This window comes from Apteryx mantelli, chromosome 15, assembly GCF_036417845.1.
Source record: "Apteryx mantelli isolate bAptMan1 chromosome 15, bAptMan1.hap1, whole genome shotgun sequence".
In the NCBI taxonomy this organism is placed as follows: domain Eukaryota; kingdom Metazoa; phylum Chordata; class Aves; order Apterygiformes; family Apterygidae; genus Apteryx; species Apteryx mantelli.
Window position 1 is genome coordinate 14,524,783 of NC_089992.1, and position 19,395 is coordinate 14,544,177.

Genomic DNA, 19,395 nt, shown 5'->3' on the forward strand with positions numbered 1-19,395 from the left:
TAAGGGTCAGCTTAACAACTTCATTAGGGGGCCTAAGGGCATAGACTGATGGCTTATAAAGCCATCAAAGCAGGCAAAGTGCTCGATTGCCATGAAGCTTGTAGAGTTCTCTAGACATCGGAAGGAATCCGTATATGTTTTTAGTGTTAGAATCTAATGAGGTGCAATATGGAAAATTACTGAGACATCATGTGCTGAGGAGAGAGGGCAGGAGATAAGTAGTCCCTCTCTGCCTGATGCTCCTGGAAAACCTATTTTGCAGGCTTTCTGAATAGGAGCTGAGGAAGGATAATTTGATGTAGTGCTTGTGCTAAATGTTTTGGATGCAAGATCCTGACTGGACAGTATCATTTTTAGGCTTATGACTGCACATACTTTTTCATCATGTCCCTGTAAATAGTTATCCTTTCAGAACTGATACTGACTGGATTTTGTTTCTATATTGTATAAAAGCTTCTGTAAATGAAGTCACATATTGGCCATTCTCCATTAAATACCAATAGGTCTAGATTAAACCTGCTTACATCAAAAGATGGATTATCTGATTAATTTTTATAAGGAATAGGAAATGGCTCATTTTTTAGAAAACTTCATTGGCTTCACTGGAAAATTTTCAGCTCTATTGAGTGCCAGTGCAGATGTGTCAATGACAGATAATTCTCAGTGGGAACAACTGATATTTGTTTTTTAAATGCCAAAGCCAAAATTGTGAATTGGATTCTAAATTTTGCATAACAGTGAAATCTCTCCCTCTCTTTCTCGCTCTCTGGAAAAACTGAATTCATGATGAAGGAAACATGAGATCTAGTCTTTGCAGCTCCAATGGCTGGAACTGTGCAATAAATTGCACTTGTTTTTACTTCAAAAAAGAACAGCAGCCTGCAGAAATCTATTACTGCTTTGTCACATAATTTATCAGAGCTGTAAAAATCAAAACCAGAGCTATAGAAAATATTAAGCATATTCTAATAAGAGTTCTGCTTTTCAGTCTCCTTCATTTTTCACTGTGTACTTAATTTTACAGCCCTGACATATTAAAAAAAAGGCTAGTCTTGGAATATGGGGCATTACTTTCAAAAGCATCTAAGATGCCAAAAGGGGGTTGGACACCTGGGCCAGATTTTTATGATAAGAACAGAAACCAGTATGTTATGTAATTAAACTTACATTACAGTTGGTGAGAGTTGGTGCGTAGTCACTCCTGAAATCCCGTGGGTTTTTCTGTGCAGCTTTAGATGCCTAGATGCATCACAAAAATCTGATCCAAAGTATCTCAGATACTGACATATTCTGAAAATGGGAGATTTTAACTTCCTATTCAGCTGCTTTTGGAGAAACGTTGCATCTTCCTTTGAGAATCACAGGGAGGTCTGTTAAACCTGGGAAGAGAATCCAGATTACTCTGTTTCCGGGCCTGGTTGCAAGCACACAACAGTGATTCAAAAAGTTCTAGCCCAGTGTATGCAATGTGGGGGAGAGAGAAGCTGAAACCTTGCAGATGATCCAGACCAAGCAAAAACTGCAAGAGCCATGGTGGAGAAAGCTGCTTAATCTGATGTCAAGCTCTGAGGCAGGCTTGATTCAAGGCACAAAACCACAAGAAAACACAAAAGCCAGATTCTTTATGAAGATTTATTTAGAAAAACCACATTGTTGGGGAGTCACTGTTACACAGAGTGGTAATTCCCTTCCTCTTGAGTAATATGCACCACACTGTGCGCATGCAATTATTTATGTTCCAGAGATAACATCTTCATCTAGCATTTGACATGTACACCATACTGTCCTTAGTGCACGCTACGATACACAAAAATGTTAGGACATGCACAATGTTGAGCTTTTCCATGGAAAAAATGTATAAAAAATACAACCCAAACCTAAGCTGTCAACACGAGAAGCAATCTGCAAAAGTAGACAAAGTTACTCCTGAATGTTTGCTTAAGAAAAAAAGGCCTTATGTCCCTGTGTCCCATTCACTTGGAAGTGTAACAGATGTTGTTCAAAAGTGGAACTTTAAAAGGTACTAGTCACATCCTGACCCCCTTCATGTTAGCTGCAGGGATTTTAACCAACTAAATCATCCTGTATTAAAGTTTATATGAAAATCTGTTGCTGTCACCAGTAAGGGTGCTGATTTGCTGTCGTTGTATTGAGCAGACTCTTATATTGCTGCAACGTTTGATTTGAGATGCTCAAGGCCGGATAGCGACCAAGCTCTTGTGTGGAATGTGCAGAAGAGAGAGGACAGCGATGTTCCCCGGGCAGGCCCGGCAGTGGCTGCGCTGGAGCCCGCTGGCTAGACAAACGGGCCGGGGATGAGGAGCTCGCCTTACACGTGCTGGCAGGAGGCAGACCTCCCAGGCGCCCAGCCGAGGGGTGGACAGCTCCAGGCGCTGTCTCCTAGTGCATAGTGGGACTAGTGTTTGAGACCCTGCTCTCAAGTGCCTGAGGAATCCTCCCTTTAGGAGAAACGTGCCTGTGCGAAGAGCATGGCAGATGCAGGGAAGAGGAAGCCGCTGGGCCTTCCCCAGCCGGTTACCTTGGTCCGTGATGTATGCTGTAGCTGACCTGGATGGAGCCACCTGACAATATAACCACTTGTGCGTGGCTCTGAGCAAAGCTATACGGGATGACATGCTGCAGACATCATGAAGCAGCCAGACCAATCCATCCTTATAAAACTGCTGCATGCAAATACCAACACTTTAAATGGCAATTAAGACTAGAAATGGATTGCACTTGTTTCCCTTGAACATATACACACATCCTTTTTAAAAAAAATTAAGAAATCAAAATATATTAAAAAAAAACAGTCATAGGGACTTGGGATTTCCCTGCTTTGATCAAAACACAAGGAGAGGAAAATATGGACAGTGTGATTCTAATCACTGAATTTTGTCAGCATCCAAAATCATTTGGCTTTGGAGATGAGACTTCTTTCTACTCATGTGACTTGATGCTGCAAGCCCATTATCACCCTAGTAATCCTCACGTTTTTAAGGGCTATTTACCTAAGACCGTGCAGAGTTATGACTTTGTTACAGAATTTGACATTTTTTAATGGAATATCAAAGCTTTTCACAGCAAATCCTGCATGGATCTAGGAAAAATCTCAGCAAGACTCCCTCATGTGTTGTGTTTTTCACTTGTGAAGAAAAGGTTTTAGCCTTAATCTGAGGAAGGGAGGGAGAGATGGAAACTAAGGACTGGGAGCTCTCCAGGGAAGTAAACTGTGGATCCTGTACTTTAGACCCCAGTTCAGCAGAGCACTTTAACAAATTATTTTAAGTGGGATCTAGGTGTACATTATTCAGTTAGGGCTCAAGTATGAACATCAGAATCCCCCAGAAACAGTGCTGCCTGGGACCTGCTCATTTCCATTACAAAAGGCACAGAGGGAGGGTTCAGCTGCTCGCTTGCACTGCAGTTAGGCTCAGGAAAATGCCAGGCTCAGGGCAGTATGCCAACCAGCTGCTCCCGGGGCTACCCGCTTTCTAGCCCTGGGTGCCCAGCTGTGCAGCAGATCACAGCTCTCCCCTAGGTCGGGCGTGCAGCGCAGTGACGCTGACCCCCGCAGTCCCTCTGCCACCACAGCTCTGCGAGGAGAGGCTGGTGTTTTGCAGGAGCATGTTAGCCCCAGGGAAATTCCTGCAGCTTTCTGAAAGCAGTGGGATCAGTGAAACACCTAACTGGAGTCTCCCTTAACTCTTGCAGTATGTTTAATTTTGACCAAAAGGAACCTCTGGCTGCTCATCAGAGACAACAGTTGGCAGTATAAAGTAGTGGTAGAGAATAATGTTTTAGACTGTGAAATGCATAAAATAAAACATTATGGACTAAATTCCTACTAAAATTTTTATGCTGTTGAGCATTGGGGTTAGCTGCTGCTTCACAAGAATTTTCCACTGGCTTAAGAACATGTACAGGAACTGAATTAAGGCCCTGATTTAGCAAAGCATTTGTGCATATGCTTAAATCTGCCCTTATTCAGCTAAGTACTAATGCAAATACCTAAGTGCTTTATGATACAAGGACAAACCTGAACTGGTCTCTATAAAGGAAAGTTAAGTAGTTGGTACAACTACGTTCTTACTGTTTTTTCCTGGTAGCACAGCTGCTGTCCTGGATTAACTATTTAATTAATCTTCATCTAAAAGGTCCTGAGTTCTATGACACTAACAAATGCACATAAATACCAGAACTAAAAAAGGTCAAACACATGGCTCAAAGCAAAACAAATATTGCTGTAAACTGTGTGTTCTAGTAACAAATAAAAACTCATTGGACTAGAAAAAAGCTAATGTTTAAGGTATCTAGGATTGGCAATACTACTACTACCTTCCATTGTGAAGTAAGGTTAACAAATCAGTGTAGCATTGTGAAATGATCCTCCTAGCGAACCTCAGCTTATGTAAACAAGTAGGCTTTGACAATGCTTATACACCTAGGCGTGATCCTGCTCTTGGACCCGCATGGGCAGAGACCCACACGAGGTAGCAGGGCTCTGTCAAACGCAGAGTTCCTGCTGTCCAGGTTGGAGAGCAGGAGAGAGGCCCGTGGGTGTGATCCTGCAAACCTGCACTGGCATTACTGGAGCATCACATTGAATTCAGCAGGACTACATACATAAGTTAGGATTATTCAAAAACATAAGGCATTGTAGGACTTGGCCCTAGAATTCCCATTTTAAGCAGAGTATCCCTTATCCATACACAAGATTATATTTTAACATGGCAAAAAGTGTCTAAAATAAAGGTCAATGTCACCATATGTTATGCTCAGTAACACCGTAACATTCTGCTTATTGGCTTCAGATATTGTAAAACAATTTTTTCATTAATATCAAACCAATGATCAATTTTTCTCATAAAAGTTGAATTAACTGAAAGTTAAAAATGATCAGGCTGCATTTTCAAGGTTAAAAGGAAACATTAACGGAAATGAGCAACTCCCATTATAATGGTTTTCCAGTGTCTTCCCTTCTGACCAGTGAACACTGAGATTGCAGTTGTTGGCTGCCTCCAGTCGTGTTTTGCATCCTCTCTGGCATGGCTACTGCCGCTCTCCTTCCACTCGCTTTTTCCGAACTGCACCAGTAGAACAAGGGAAGAGTGTTCGCTCTTGCTTTCCTGAGAATCTAAGCATTTTTCTCAGTGGTACTCTACACTCCCAGTAACATGAATAGGAATGAAGGGGCTTCTACAAGTATTCTACTAAAAATTAAAACAAAGGATCTGAGTGAAAGAAGTGAATTCTAGCTCAATTTTTATCTTAGTTCTTGCAGAGAGAAACCCAAGCTGAAGCCAGTGAGGATTTGCCTCAGTGGAGGCATCCCGGTTTGACACTACAGTTGAAGTGGAATTGATTAGTAACACATAGGGTCCATTTTTACTGTAAGCTACTCCTGCCCAGTCAGCTCCTCCGTATTTCGTGTATTGAGCATGCAGGGCAAAGCACATCACACTTACTCGGGTAGAACGTGCAAAGCTTTATTTTTTATTTTATTTATTTATTATAGTCTTTGCCTGTGTTTGGTCACTCAGGCAAGTAAGTCTTTCTAGTTCCCTTGTTGACCAGGCTTGGCTCTCTCTACTTACTGGCCAGAACAGCTGACTGGGCAGCTGGGAAGCCTGGGTGCTCCAAGGGAAAGGCTCACCTTTCCTGGGAGAAGAAGAATAGTGGCTCTTAATCACAATAAGATCATTGCTATCCTCTACTCTTGAGGTGATGGAGGTATGCATCACCCCTTTCATATAGCAGATTGGACATTACAAAGTTAAAAATCAGTCTTACGTATGGACAGGAATAGCTACGTCTAGGCAAGTCGGGGCTTGGCTCACAAGAACAAATGATGAGTGGATGTAGTAGCATCTTACCCAGATCATTGTTTTTAGTGATAGCTGCTGCCACCCTGGTTCTTGGCCCTTGCTTTGTGAACTGGTATCCAAACTTGAGAATCTTGGAGTTCTCTTCCAGCATCTTGGCAATCTCCATCTCTACAGCTGTCCCCAGCTGCTGCCTCTGTTGGTGATGAGATGAAATGCCCCCAAAAGAAAAGAAAATACTTAATCTCAAATGAAAGAGAGAGAGAAGTGGTTATATTTCAGTGTCATACTGCAAACTCCAGGGAATCCCATCTCTGGAGATTTTGCTCTGGGTTTTGTATTTGGCTTTGACTGGTTTTATTTAGATGTTTTCCATTGTTTGGTTGCATGGGCATGGGACATGAGCTGCAGAATAAGCGAGCCGCCAAAGGCTGCCTTGCCTTTGCCAGACCCTCTGGGAGAACTTATGGAATCTGTCTGGAAGGGAAACAAAGCAGACTCAGGTTCAGTGCTCTCTCTTTACCTGGTTGTCAATTTTAATCTCTGTCAGGGATTCGTTCTCTTTTAGTGCATCAATCAGTGCCAGAATACCCGTCCCAGTGATGAAATTGGATTCTACATTCAGACTCTTCAGCGTTTTGTTCACTTTCAACATATCTGCAAATGCCTGAGGGGCCAAAAAGAGGGAATATGAGATCAAATTCCTGAAAGCTTCAGGAAATAACAGAGAAGCTGCAAAACGTGGCTTTGTACCTACAAAGAAAGAAAAGACAAATAGGCTCCGAATAACATAGAGGTGGAACAGAATAGATTACCCTGCCAATATGCATTGTCACAGGGAAATTCTGCAAGGGAAAATGAAGGATGCATCCTACAGTAGACATAGGCCTGCTTGAAAATTGATATTTTTTTCCAAACAGTGTTTATACTTACAATAGCTACAGGGTCATTGCTTCGAGTAGCTGCAAGGCTGAATGTCTTCACATGGATGTTGCTTTCCAGAGCTTTTGCAAATTCTTTCAGTGTTGGAATAGGAATATTCTACATTAAGAAAAAGATTATATCCAGTAATCAGGAAAGCTAGTCATGTCAGTAGACACCGATTCTAATTATTACCAGACTGACTGATTAACAGCCACATGCAATAGTATGCAATTTAATCATCCTCAGTGCTTTTAAGAGTATCTCAGAGTGGACAACTCATTCTTCGCTCATAGCTGCCCTCCAAGGCCCGCTGGAGGCCTGCGGGAGGACGCTCTGTCTGTCAGCACCACCTCTAATCAGGTCAGGCCAATGCAAGCACGTGACCAATCTCTGAGCTCCTTTCCTATTTTGCTGCTGGTTGTTCAGAGTCGCCACATCCCAGCCACTTCTCTATTTGCATGTGTGGGCTAATTGAATTAGGCCAGTGATGATTATGTAGTGCCCATGAGATATCTTGCTTTACGAGCTGCTAAAGAAGGGCAGCCAGAGGGAATCACCCCTTGGGCTTTTAATTGGTATCTAATTCAATAGCAGGCATCGATGACCTTGGAGCCTCTAGAACAATTCCCTCCACAGCCCTTTCCTGTGTGTCCTGCTTCTCCTGTACCGGAAAGAGAGAAAAAATTTGAAGATAAAAGACAAGGGCTTTGGAAATATTTCAGTAAACCCTCCTATGATGACAGAAATGAAACCACAGCATCTACCTTTATGTTGTTCAGATTAACTTCTACAAGACTAGGATCGTTTGCTTTTATCCTTTGTAAGCTTGCTTCCACATTGGTTGGGTTAGGTGGCTCCTCAAAAATGGGCTTGACCTTTTCACCTTTGACCACATCTGCAACACAAGATCTCATTAAATTTTGACATGAGAAACAGGCATCCTCAGAAACGGTCAGGCTTTTCAACTCTCATTTAGGTTTGTACTGTAGTGTTCAAGCAAGGGTTTATAGGAACCAAAAAACTTGTAACTAGGAGGATTAGATTTATATCCCTGCCATGCCATCTTCACCTTCTGTGCATCCAGAAGCATGGTACTTGGGAATGCAGTCACAGTGGCTGGGCAGCATTGTTGAGGGAAAATTCCTCCTTTATGCACGAAAGTCCCAGTGCAACTAATTTGAGCCAAAGCAGCTTTTAAGACTACTGTATAAGATGTAATATACTGCAAGGGCTGCTGTGTTCTTAGCCTTAAGTCTGCAAAGCAAGGTGCCCTCAGAACATAACCATTACATTAGTGAGAAAACATCTCTGCACCTCACAAATAGACTGTGCTAACGTAAAGGAACATGGTCAGGAGGCCCCTCAGTTTCCTCCTCTAGTTTGATGCTACCAGCCTTACTATAAATTCAATTAACTCTTGTAAAATTGCAGCATCTGCACTTTCTAAATAATAAAACTATCAAAGAATGAAAAGCAAGTCTGTCTGCCAACACCAGGATTTATGAAGTCTTTGAGTATCTGTGCTCCAGAGATACAATTTTTAATGTTGGCAGCTATGAGCTATAAATACTCTTAGAGATGCATAAAAATCATAGCTTAGAACACAATTAGTACTTCTAATTCCCAGGCATATAGTTGTGGAGATTAATTTATAAGCCCTGACCACCCAAGCCACTAGAGGCAAGAAAGGAATATGTTACTGACCACAAGTATGTTTAAACCCTTTTGTTTTACGCAGCAGACAGTGAGTTATTTTGCAGTCTTGTGCTCAAGTCTCAATGTACTATGCATTTCTGTTCAATGCCATGGGTAAAGTTCATCCCATATTATGGGCCAACAAAACCAAAATATTTTTTAAAGCCCATGCTTTTAGTAAAAATGAAGTGATACATAAACTGTGAGCTGGCTTTTACTCTGCTTGCTTGTACCTCGACCCATTTTTGCTAATTCCCTGAGAGATCTCACATATGCCTGCATAATACTTCAGCCTTCCTAGCGAGTTGGAAATTGGAAATTGCTAGTAAAATGCATTTAGAGCATTTACCACATCTTAGATTCATGGCTAAAAAGAACAGAAAAATCAGCAAAGCATTTTTGTACTTGTAGAAACAGCCTGCTGAGCGGGGAGCCAGGGAGAGACCTGGACCCGGTCCTCAGGTTCGAGATCCCATTATACCCAGTCTAGAGTTAGCAGTAGTTTTCTTTTTTTTTCTTCTACTTATTCTTGCTTCACAGGAGTTTTATCTTGTTTCTTTAATCATGGTACTGTTTTGCCATATTAACATGCAACTTTTGAGATGTGTCTCCTTCTTCTCCTGAAATGTTTCACTTGGCTAGGGAAAGGTATTGCTTTTGGACCAAAGAACAAAGTGATCTGACAGGGTGATTTTCTGGTGTTAAATCTGTGATTGGAGCATAGTTTAGCAGACTCACATAGCTAACATTTTGACTCAGTACAACAAAAATAGTCCCAAATCTATGTGGATTAGTAATGCATGCAGTTGCCTGTTAAGAGATAGATGGCAGCTTGTACAGGGCCCCACTGTGGGGGTTTGCAGAGCAGTCTTAATCCTGAGAAAAATGAAGAGACATGGTGTCCTGCCTACTTTCCCACCTCCCCTTCCTTTAGGGAAGGATGGAAATGAAAGTCCTTGGTAACGACAGCTGCTGTTCTCATGGCCTTGCAAGAAGAAAGTATTTTTTGAGTACTGCTTCCTGTAAATTTAGTAAATTCTACAACTTTGTCTTGAAAAGCAAAGTTTAGCCTGCTTATATCCCTGAGCTTGGAGGTGAAGAGCTCTGGATCTAGGCTTGGCAGCTTTTAAATCTAGGACAAGAAAAACTTGGAACTCACACTTACACGTTTCTTCCCCTCAGTGTCCTGTCAGTTGTTGAGCTAAAATCTGATACGCCAGAGTATATTTTATTTAGTGTGAGCATTTCTGGTTTTGTTTTTAATAACTACTTTCCTACTTTCTGTTTTTTTTTTTTTTTCCTGAGTGATTATGCTTTCTGTGGACTGTACCTAAGGAGTCACATAATGGACAAACTATAAAAACATTTAAATATGCCACTACTGATCTGAGGTGGAAGTAACAGATCATACAGAGTAGCCAGGGTAGTAATAGTGTCATACAGTCTTTGCATGACTCTGAATGCAGATTAATGTGAATTTGGCCAGAGACATGACCTTGCCAGAAAATCTGCCGAGCTAGAGCCTAAAAGTTACAAGTCATTCTTCAGTTACATAAATATATATACTCAGGGTGAGATGGTCTCACCTGCATTGTGGCCTTGTGGCCATCTCTTAGCTACAGTGCAGTATGTTTTCTGTCTCATGCCTAAACTAAATTGGAATAAATAAATAAATAAATAAATAGGCTTCTTAAATGCTCCCACTCTTTCAAGCACCTCCGCAGAGCTAGATGTGGCTTCCTAGGAAAACAAAGCTCCTTATTAATGATTTATTTGCATTTCATTGTTGTCATTATAGATAATGAATTTTTAGATTATATTTACTTTAAAGAGCTCCCTTTCATGATTAGTTGGATCAATCAAGGTAAGTAAGGTCAAGTTACACTAAACTAAATTAGACCAATAGACCCAACCTATAGCTGTATAATTCCCTAAAGATGACATATAGCCCACAAGAGAAATCTGCTTGCTTACTTCTCACGCTTCCTTTTCCATCTTTACTGCGGGCTCCTCCTTCGTCAAATTTTGGGTTGTTGACCATGTTGTGCACGCCAAGAACAGCTACAAATGTGTAAATAACAGCAAGAGAATACAATATTAATAGGAGAAACAAATTTGCAGAAAAATGTCTGCTACAAATTCTAATTTAGGTCTCTAAACAGATAACCCTTATAAAATTGTGACTCTCTGATTGCTTGTTGGGTGACTCTTTAGGGTTTAAATACTAGAAATGTAGACATTTTTAATATAGGTCATCGAACAATCATTGCAGTATGCATATCATAGAATCATAGAAATGTCAGCTGGAAGGGACCTCTGGGCGTCATCTTGTCCAGCTTCCCACTCAAGCAAGGTTGTTGCCAACACTAACCAGGTCAGCCACGGTTTTGTCTAGCTAGATCTTCAAACATCCAAGGATAGAAATTCCACAATCTCTTTGGGCAACTCATTTCAATGCCGCTCTACCCTCCTAAAGAATTTTTTTGCTAATGCACAATCTGAACCTCCCATTGCCCCTTGTTCTATTGTCTGGCACAACCGAAAAGTGTTTGATTTTATATGTGGTTAGCTTAATAGGTTTGCATTCATTGTAATCATCCTGCAGTTTCCCAAAGAAGAACATGGATGCTAACATGCTTGGGGAAAAAAAGAATATATTCCAGTACTTTAAAATAAATAGTGAGGATATAAACTATTATGAGAGAAACGACAAAAGAAACCAAAACTCCATAAAAGAAGCTGTAGGCAAAATTATCTTTCATACAAATTAAATTCCGTAGTGTCAGAGGATAAATCATGCAATGCTTGCTGATACTTCTCTGATTAACTGTCTACTTGGACTTTATTCTATAGGATCATGCATGAATTAAAAGTTATGGACTTAAGGTAGATTTTTACCTTTATCATCAGATTTTTGTTATGAAAAATACTTTTTGTTCCATAAGCAAATGACTTTTTAGTTGCTGCTGCAGTCTATTTTCAAAACTCTCTTCAGTAGGTGTGTTATTCATTGTTGTTCATTAGACTTTGTTACCTATAAATTCTAGCATGAAATACTGGGTACTGATCAGAGCTGAGCAAAAATTGGAACTTCATTCTACGGAAGAAGTGCCAGCTGCATTGTAATTCTGTGATTCCTGTGATACACCACATTGGATCAATCAGAGCCAAGACTATGATGCATCCAGAAATATGTGGTGTAGCCAAGAATCACAGAAGAAAATGGTGAGATAATGTCCTTCAATGGGATAATAAACTCTTCAAGAGCTTAAGTTTAATGTTGATCTAACCCAAAATAAAATGCTTTAGATTAATCAAATACACTGAAATATTTTATTTAGATTTTCCTAATGAAAAACAGAAAATTGTCAGTGGAGTTGAAATTCTCCCACTAAATCCTTGTATAGACAAGAGCCACAAGGCATATACCATGCACCTCAGACTGCCAAGGGAAGGATCCACTTCAACTGGGCTGAAGAGGCAGGAGAGGACAATGGTTCCATAGGGGTCTCTCAGCTCTGGCTTGAGTAGCCCTTGCTGGTTTCCTTCTTCCCAAGTTAGGGATTCAGATGATCTTTTAGGAGTATATTCAGATGACATACCCATGACATGAACCCTTGAGAGCCACAGACAGCCCAAGAACTATAGATTGGCCTTTTGTATTGTAGGTTTAAATCTTTATTCATGTTTATGTGAGAGGATTCACTTCAGATTTATCTCCCATGTGCATACTCTGGAACTCTAGGTTCTGCTTGGGATTAAAGGAAAAGAATTAGAAGTGGCGAGGATAAGCCAGGCTTAATCAGTGTGCATGTAACTCAGAGGCAACCAGTTTTCCTGATTCAAGGACATGGATTCCAAATTTCCTCATGGAAACAGGATCTTCATCCATCGCATCCTCTGACCTGTCCATACTGCCACGTGGGGTGTTAAGAGTGGAGAGGGGGTAGCAGTAGTGCACTGCAGACAACGTGGATGCAGTGGCATCAGTGGTCTCCACTAGAAAGCAAACACCCCAGTCTGCAGCCTACCATCTTCACCCATCCCTTCCCCAAACCGCATTAGCTGGTATATCTTCTTCCCTTGCCTGCCACATCGGTTAGAAGTCAATGAGAGAGGGGTAAGGAATGCAGCAGCTATCAAGTCATGCATGAAGTGCTCACAAGCAATGTGTGGCCCACAGGTTGGCCCATGTCTGTATAGTGAAATAGCTGGTTCCTGGGAGATGATAATGAGACACTCTTGGAGGAAGGTCCAGGCAGAGGAGAACTAGTGTAGGGATCATTAGCTAACCTGCAAGGTCATAGAGTTCAGTGTCTGAAGCGCTGGCCAGGGCTTCTTCTAGTTCCGGATCCAGGGTCACCTTCTCTTCTGTACGAGTTTCTATGGGCTTTTCTTTAGGGATAAATATTTTTCCTAAGAGAAGAAAAAAGTCAGCATGAGAAATGAATTATTGGGACAACTCACTTGCCTCCTGGCAGTGGAGGGAATAGGTCTGTGACAATGGAACTGCTTGGAAATATATCAAGTGCATGTTTTCCAGTTTCTTTCTTGGTGCTATCCTCAACACCAGGATCTTAAAGAGTCTAAAAATAAAAGGTACAGACTTCTGCTCTGTGTGGGTGATTATTAATATAGGAAAAAATTTCCTAAAATCAATCCCCAGGATTGGTGACAGCTGGGATTTTTCTGAAATGCTTCCTGTTGGCTTAAATAGGCAGAATCAGGTTTACACAAAAAGCCTGCAGAAATCTCATCCTTATATTTATATGAGGCACCAGAGGCAATTAAAAACATCCCAGTACAGGAACCTTTCAGTTTACCAAATTTCATACAAGATCCTGAAAACTCTGCAAAGCTGTTCTCCTGAAGTAATGCAGTTTAATTCCCAGCCTTTCCATCAGTATCTCCCCTCTTTGTTTCCTGGTGATCATTCACATAAACCGCCTTCTCCTGATCACCTGTGCAGGCCTGAAAAGTCTGAACTGAACTGAACCACATCTTCTGAGAAAGGCCTGACCTATCTATTTTCCGTGCTTCATCTCTCCTCATGTGCCACTGTTACACTGGTGTTAGCAGGTATTTCCATGCAACATTCCCAAAAGACTGAGATCATCAGTCCTTCTGCTGAAAGAAGAAAACTGTAGGATAAATCCGGAAACAAGACAAAACATCAAACTACTGCTTTGTCCTATTATTATACTCAATATCAGCATTGTAATGATGCAACTGCAAAGGCTTCTACTGAGGTCCTTTAAGTCAGAGTTAGGGCTGCACTTCAATCACCAGCAGTGCCGCAGCTTTTCTCCCACTCAACACTTCCATGTGCCAAACCCATACAGTAAGTAATACATTAGATGATGCTATGTGCAACAGATGGTGTCATTGCTCTGATAATTCTGTGAATTTCCATTTTCTGTTGTCCACAGCTGAGTGGTTCCCCTTACCTTTGTCCCTTACAACCAACTTTCAAGCAAGCTTTAGTTAATGCCGTTGTAATGAAGCTGTGATGACCTTTGGATGCAGGTGGCTTTGACCCATTGTAAACTTTAAATTGTCTTATTTGTGCAGCTCTGTATGATCTAACTGAAATGCTTGAAGCACATCCTATGGTTTCCTGAAATGGTTCTAAAATAGTTTTATTTTCACTGTCTCAGTGATGTTATTTTCTCACCATTAATAAGTACAGTTCTGATATTAAGTGTTGAAGTATAGACCCTCTGCCACTGGCTTTTCGACACTGGCATCCTTCTGTAACTTAAATCTTTTCCCATTATGGTCCTAAGTATCATTTTTATGCAGATAATACCCAATTCATTTATCTCATCTTACAAGTCTGTCTGCAGCAATCTCTGTATGGTCAGCTTCCATGAATGAGGTCATTGAATAGGCTCAGAAGAAATTTTAATGGAAATTTCTGAAATTCTCTTAAGGTTTACTGATGCAGAATTTGACTTATTTACCTTAAAGATATTTGTACTTAGGTGAAATAATTTCTGAGGACAAAACTGTACAGAAGGTGATGTAGAAAAACAAAGTATATTTTATGATTAATTTTTCCTATGATATTTTAAGCTAGCCTCTTTTCAGGAAGAGGCTCTTAGAAGATAAATCCCTTGTGGGCCAGAAAGTAAAAATCATTTTCACCTTCACCATTCACTAGGTGATATGAATCAGAGACAGCAATATCAAACAAAAGTCAAGTGAAAATTTGGGGGGAGAAATACTCTCACTCTGTGAAGATAGGTTAGTCATGCTCTCCAGATTTTGTAACAGCGCAAGTGCTAAGATTAAAGACTCTCTCAGCATTACCATGTAATCTTAAGTGTTGGAGGGCAGCCTGCAAGACACCATCCACTGAGAGTTAACTTTATGCCAGCTTGGCTGGTGAGGATAAGGACAAGGACAAGGAGACAATTCATGAATATGTTGGGAATTTGAAAACAACCATTAATTGGAATATCTGAGTAACAGTCAATAGTGAGGGGTACTGGCTGTAAAATGTTCTTCCTTCCGGATCACTGGTGGGTCTCCACGAATTTCAAGTAATCAGTAGCTGCTAACACCTTGAGGGTATCCTACCTATCTGTATCCTGACTGATCAGATTATCCCCTCTGCTTCACAGGGGCACAAACTAATATGAACCATCTCAAGCAGGCAGTAAGTGATTCTCCAAAGATGAGACCCAGACCCCAGCCAGACTGTTAACAAATCCTGACACAAGTCTCTGCTTTCACACTGGTCTCCCCATGGCACCCATCACAGGGAACCCCAGACCCCCAAATGTCTCACCGGTGTCCTGCTCCTGATTCACGGCAGTGCTATTCAATCCAGAGTTCCCTTAGAAGAGCTTTGCAGAGGCATCTCTTCCCATGTAATGCTAAAAACTGTCTAGGGAGGAGTGACACTTCCATTCCAGAATCTCAAACTGATGCAAGTGGAGGCTAAATAATATTTGATGTGGACATAGGACCCCACGTCTTAGGTAACCTGAACACGGTAAATATTTCAGCTGGTGCTTCCCTATGTACTTTGGAACTGGATGGACCAAGTATCCTGTATATAAGAAATCCAGGGCTAATGGAAACCAGTACAGGCAGTTTGGGTTCGTACTTTTTCCAGGCAGTTCACATGTATCGGAATACACGGTTTAAGCATTTGTTTCAGGCATGTGTAATTCTTGGATGGCAGCCCAAGTCTTTTTTAAATGTGCATATGACTCTCAATGATAGTTTCATTTAAAGCATTCTTGGCAAACATTTCAGAAAAAAAATTCTATTACTGGTTAGATTAAATATTTAAAAGGGTAAGGTCATGTCAAAGACGATAATATATATCTTTAATATATGTGGGCCTTGCTGGCATCCAATGGCTTTATAAAAATATTCTTTTTCAGCTATCTAGATAAGAACATACTTTTACATTAGCCCACTGTGAAGAGATTCTGTAGCATAACAGAATCAGGTTAAAAGAGTTTATGCATTTAGCACATTATTAGAAATTAATTACCTTTCTGCCAAGGCCAAAAGTGTGTGCCTGTGTTTACAGACAGCTATCAACCAGTTTTCTTTCATTATTTTGAGGACAGAGTTTAAAGATCCAGGAGGTGCCTCCTGGTCCCACATCCATCATAAATTCATTACATAGCGCCATCGTGCAATTCAGTGACAAAAAAAAATGCGGATTCTGGCTTGCTTGTTTCAGTGGTCCTCGTGCCAGTTTGCAGCTGTACTGTAGCTTAAATTTAAAATGTATTATTTGTACATACTTTGAAGCCTAGGAAGAATAATGAAGGGTTTTTTTATTTTAAAGTGAGATTTTTGAAGAAAGGCTGCTCTTCTTGGTACTCTTTGTATTGCTGTTTATATTCATGCTATGTTGAAGGTGTTGTATGAAGTATTCTTATATATCTTCATGGTATGAAGATGCTTTATTAGAACATTCCATGGGAGATGAATAATGTTGGCTGTGTTACATTTGCCTCCAAAATTCTTAATATTCTGTACTGAGTCTTAATAATAATACCCTACCTTTCTACCAGTGAAAAATGCAGTGACAAGTTATGTTTCTACATGTCATACTTGAGCAACTTCAATGTTAATAACACTAAGTTAAGCATATTTATGTACAGAAATAATATACTCTTGTGTTTAACTGCAAAAAAAATCTCCATTTCAGTAAAAATAAACCAGTAAGCAATAAAATACCATTGCATTTTTACACATGTACAGAAATCCAAAATATCTGGAGTCCAAAGTGCTTTTTTTGAACATGAAATTGTCAGTGTAAATCAATTCCAGGGAATTCTCCCTTTCCTTCTGTCAAACTGGGATAGCTGCCTGTGCTGCCCTGGATGACGACTGAGGTGGCCTATATAACCCAGGGGACTTCCTGACTGTGAGTGCAGCAAGTAGAGGTTTGTCCTGCTTCAGTATAATAGCAGACTATTCCAGTGTCACACACTGCACAACTTCTGCTCAAAGTGAAATAGGATATGGTTCATGTTTTGCTCAAAAGAGACTGGGGAAAAAAATCCATTGAAAAACAGAAAGAAGCAGTAAAAAGGACTGAAACAAATACAGAGAGACTGAGAAAAGCAGAGTGAGATAAAAGGAAGACAAATACTATGAAAAGAAGAAATACACTGGGTACAGTCATAACACCATTGACATAGTTTTGCCACTGGGTTGCAGCAGGCTGTGATTTCCTGCATTACGCAAATACCCCCTTTAAAGCAAAACTGAAGTAGAGCAAGGAAATTAGACATAACCCTAGCTCCACCTTCCTATCCAGCAATAGTTAACTACACAATCACATATGCACATCTAAATATGTAGGAAAAAATGTATTACTTCAGCAGGGAACTACTTCATATGTATTTTCCTAAAGTAAGTTTATATTTATTGTTGTTTATAGGGAAGGAAAAAAAAGGAAACCAAATAGCGAAATTGGCAGGATTTTACCAGTATGTCCATAAAAAAAGTCAGCTTGAGGATTTCATCTTCATCTGGAGTTTATAGCATTTGTAACATCATTTCTGGTCTGTCTCCTCTCTGCCCTGCTTCTTACGTCATTAGCTTTGCTTCTTATGTAATTAGACTTTTGCAAATAGATACAAATTGCCACCATTTTTATTTAGTAATGTTTTGTTCCCACCTTGCACAAGCCAAAATGACTCAACAAAGTGCACAGCAATGGGAAGTAAGTCCACTGATCTTAGCTGTAAAAATGTCCTTTCTATGTTTTATTAAGGACAGTTACTTAATTTTATAATACAAATACATTTTCCACCATAATTGTAAAATAACAACGTCCTTTCTTTTTCCTATAAACTGTAATTCAGATTATTGTACTTTTAAGAAAATGTCTCGTTACATTCATTACTTCTTATTTTTCAATGAATCATTGACTAGAGTGAGTTCCTGTTTATTCTCAGCTAGTAGTTGAGAATGTTGCACTGCCCTTAGGAGTGAAATTCAATAATCTTGGGATTCTGCCTTGCAGAAATCACAGACACACAGTTCACTTTTTCCACCTGCACTAGTCTTTCCTTTTGAGACTTACTTAAATTCCTCTCTACAAATATTCTACAAAAATGTAATTAAATTAATTCTTACCAGGAATACATTTGAATTATGAACAAGAAAAAAGGCCAAGGTCAAAGAAGTTTGAAGCTGCAAGCTAGTAGTAATTAAAACGCAGTATTGTAACTGCTGCTCTACTGTTACTCTTGGGTTACTGACTGCATATTAGATGCCTAAAAAATTATGATAAAGGAACAGGAAGGTTGCAAAGTTAAGCTTTCCAAAGTCGCTAAAGCTGTCGTTGTGCATAGACACAAAGAACCAAGTTAAAGCTGCCCAGCATCCTTGCCTGAGATCAGCACGTTTGGTTTCTGCCATGTTAACAAGACCCTTTTAGGACTGCTTCAGAAAAGCAGACTTTCTCAAATAATAAGTAAAAGCGAACCCATAACCTTTAAAACAGAAGAAATCCCAGAATTTTTTCAGACCCTCACATGGATCACCAGAGCAGTCAGGATCCCTGTGCTCCCACAACCATCCTCAGGATTAACCCCCGGATTAACTCGGGCACCGACAGGAGCCGAAAGCTCTTCGTCTGTGTGCAGTGTCAGTAGAGGGGGACAGACCCAGCTCTGCTGCTGCGTTTCACCTCCTCTGGCACATCGGAGAATATTGAAACTTGGGCAAAACCAGATTCCGCACTAATTACGTACCTCTGTCCTCTTTCCTCCCCCCCTGCGTAGCCTTTTTCCCTCCGTTCCTTTCGCCGCCTGTCGCCTCCCCATCCCGGGGATGCGGCTGCATCTCTCCCCTCACTCTGAATATCTTCATTCTGCTCCTCCAGAACGAATCCCTCCACCGCTCTGCCCCCGTGCTGGCTGTTTCGCCCCTCTTCTCCTTGCAGGGCCCTCCAAAGGCCGGGGGCCGCGGTGGGCGCCGGCGAGCGTCCCCCTGCCCGCCGTCGTGCCACAGCCGGGGCCTCTCCGACGAGCAGTGTCGCGGACGTGCAGCGTGGCCGAGCCAGGTCCCGCGGGGCTGCCGCGGTGGCCTGGGGGCTGCCGGCACGTGGGGGCAGGAGCTCTGAGGGCATCACATCGCTAATACCCACTGCAGGGGGAATATCTGGAGAATACGACAACAAACTGGATGTACAGAAAGTACAGTATTTTGTAAAATGCCACATTCAAGCGGGTGTCCCTGGGGATTGCAGAGGGCACACATTTCAGGGCCCCTCTTCAAAGCAGGGAGGCACTGCAGCTCATAAAAACAGCTGGAAACGTTTACTCTACATGGCTAAAACAATGTGTTTTCTCCTAATCTTGTTCTTGGAAACAGCTGAGTCCTTTTTGCTGACACTTTCTAAAAAAATTCAGCCTGAGGCAGAATCTCAGCATGGGAAATTTCAGTGTGAACTGTGTGAGTTTGG

The 19,395-nt window shown here is 41.0% G+C and overlaps 1 protein-coding gene across 1 annotated transcript in view; it reads right to left on the reverse strand.

Annotated features, from left to right (window-relative positions):
* Positions 1-1,618: 1,618 nt before the first annotated feature.
* The window catches only part of LOC106496558 (tropomodulin-2), a 35,603-nt gene continuing 17,826 nt past the window's right edge, over positions 1,619-19,395 (reverse strand). Inside the window, exons 4-10 of the mRNA XM_067305606.1 lie at positions 12,738-12,860; positions 10,419-10,505; positions 7,514-7,644; positions 6,759-6,866; positions 6,349-6,492; positions 5,877-6,021; positions 1,619-5,087 (exon numbers count right to left, since the gene is read on the reverse strand). Of these exons, the coding sequence (XP_067161707.1) occupies positions 5,053-5,087; positions 5,877-6,021; positions 6,349-6,492; positions 6,759-6,866; positions 7,514-7,644; positions 10,419-10,505; positions 12,738-12,860 (773 nt within the window). The 3' untranslated portion in view covers positions 1,619-5,052. The remainder of the gene's footprint in view (positions 5,088-5,876; positions 6,022-6,348; positions 6,493-6,758; positions 6,867-7,513; positions 7,645-10,418; positions 10,506-12,737; positions 12,861-19,395) is intronic.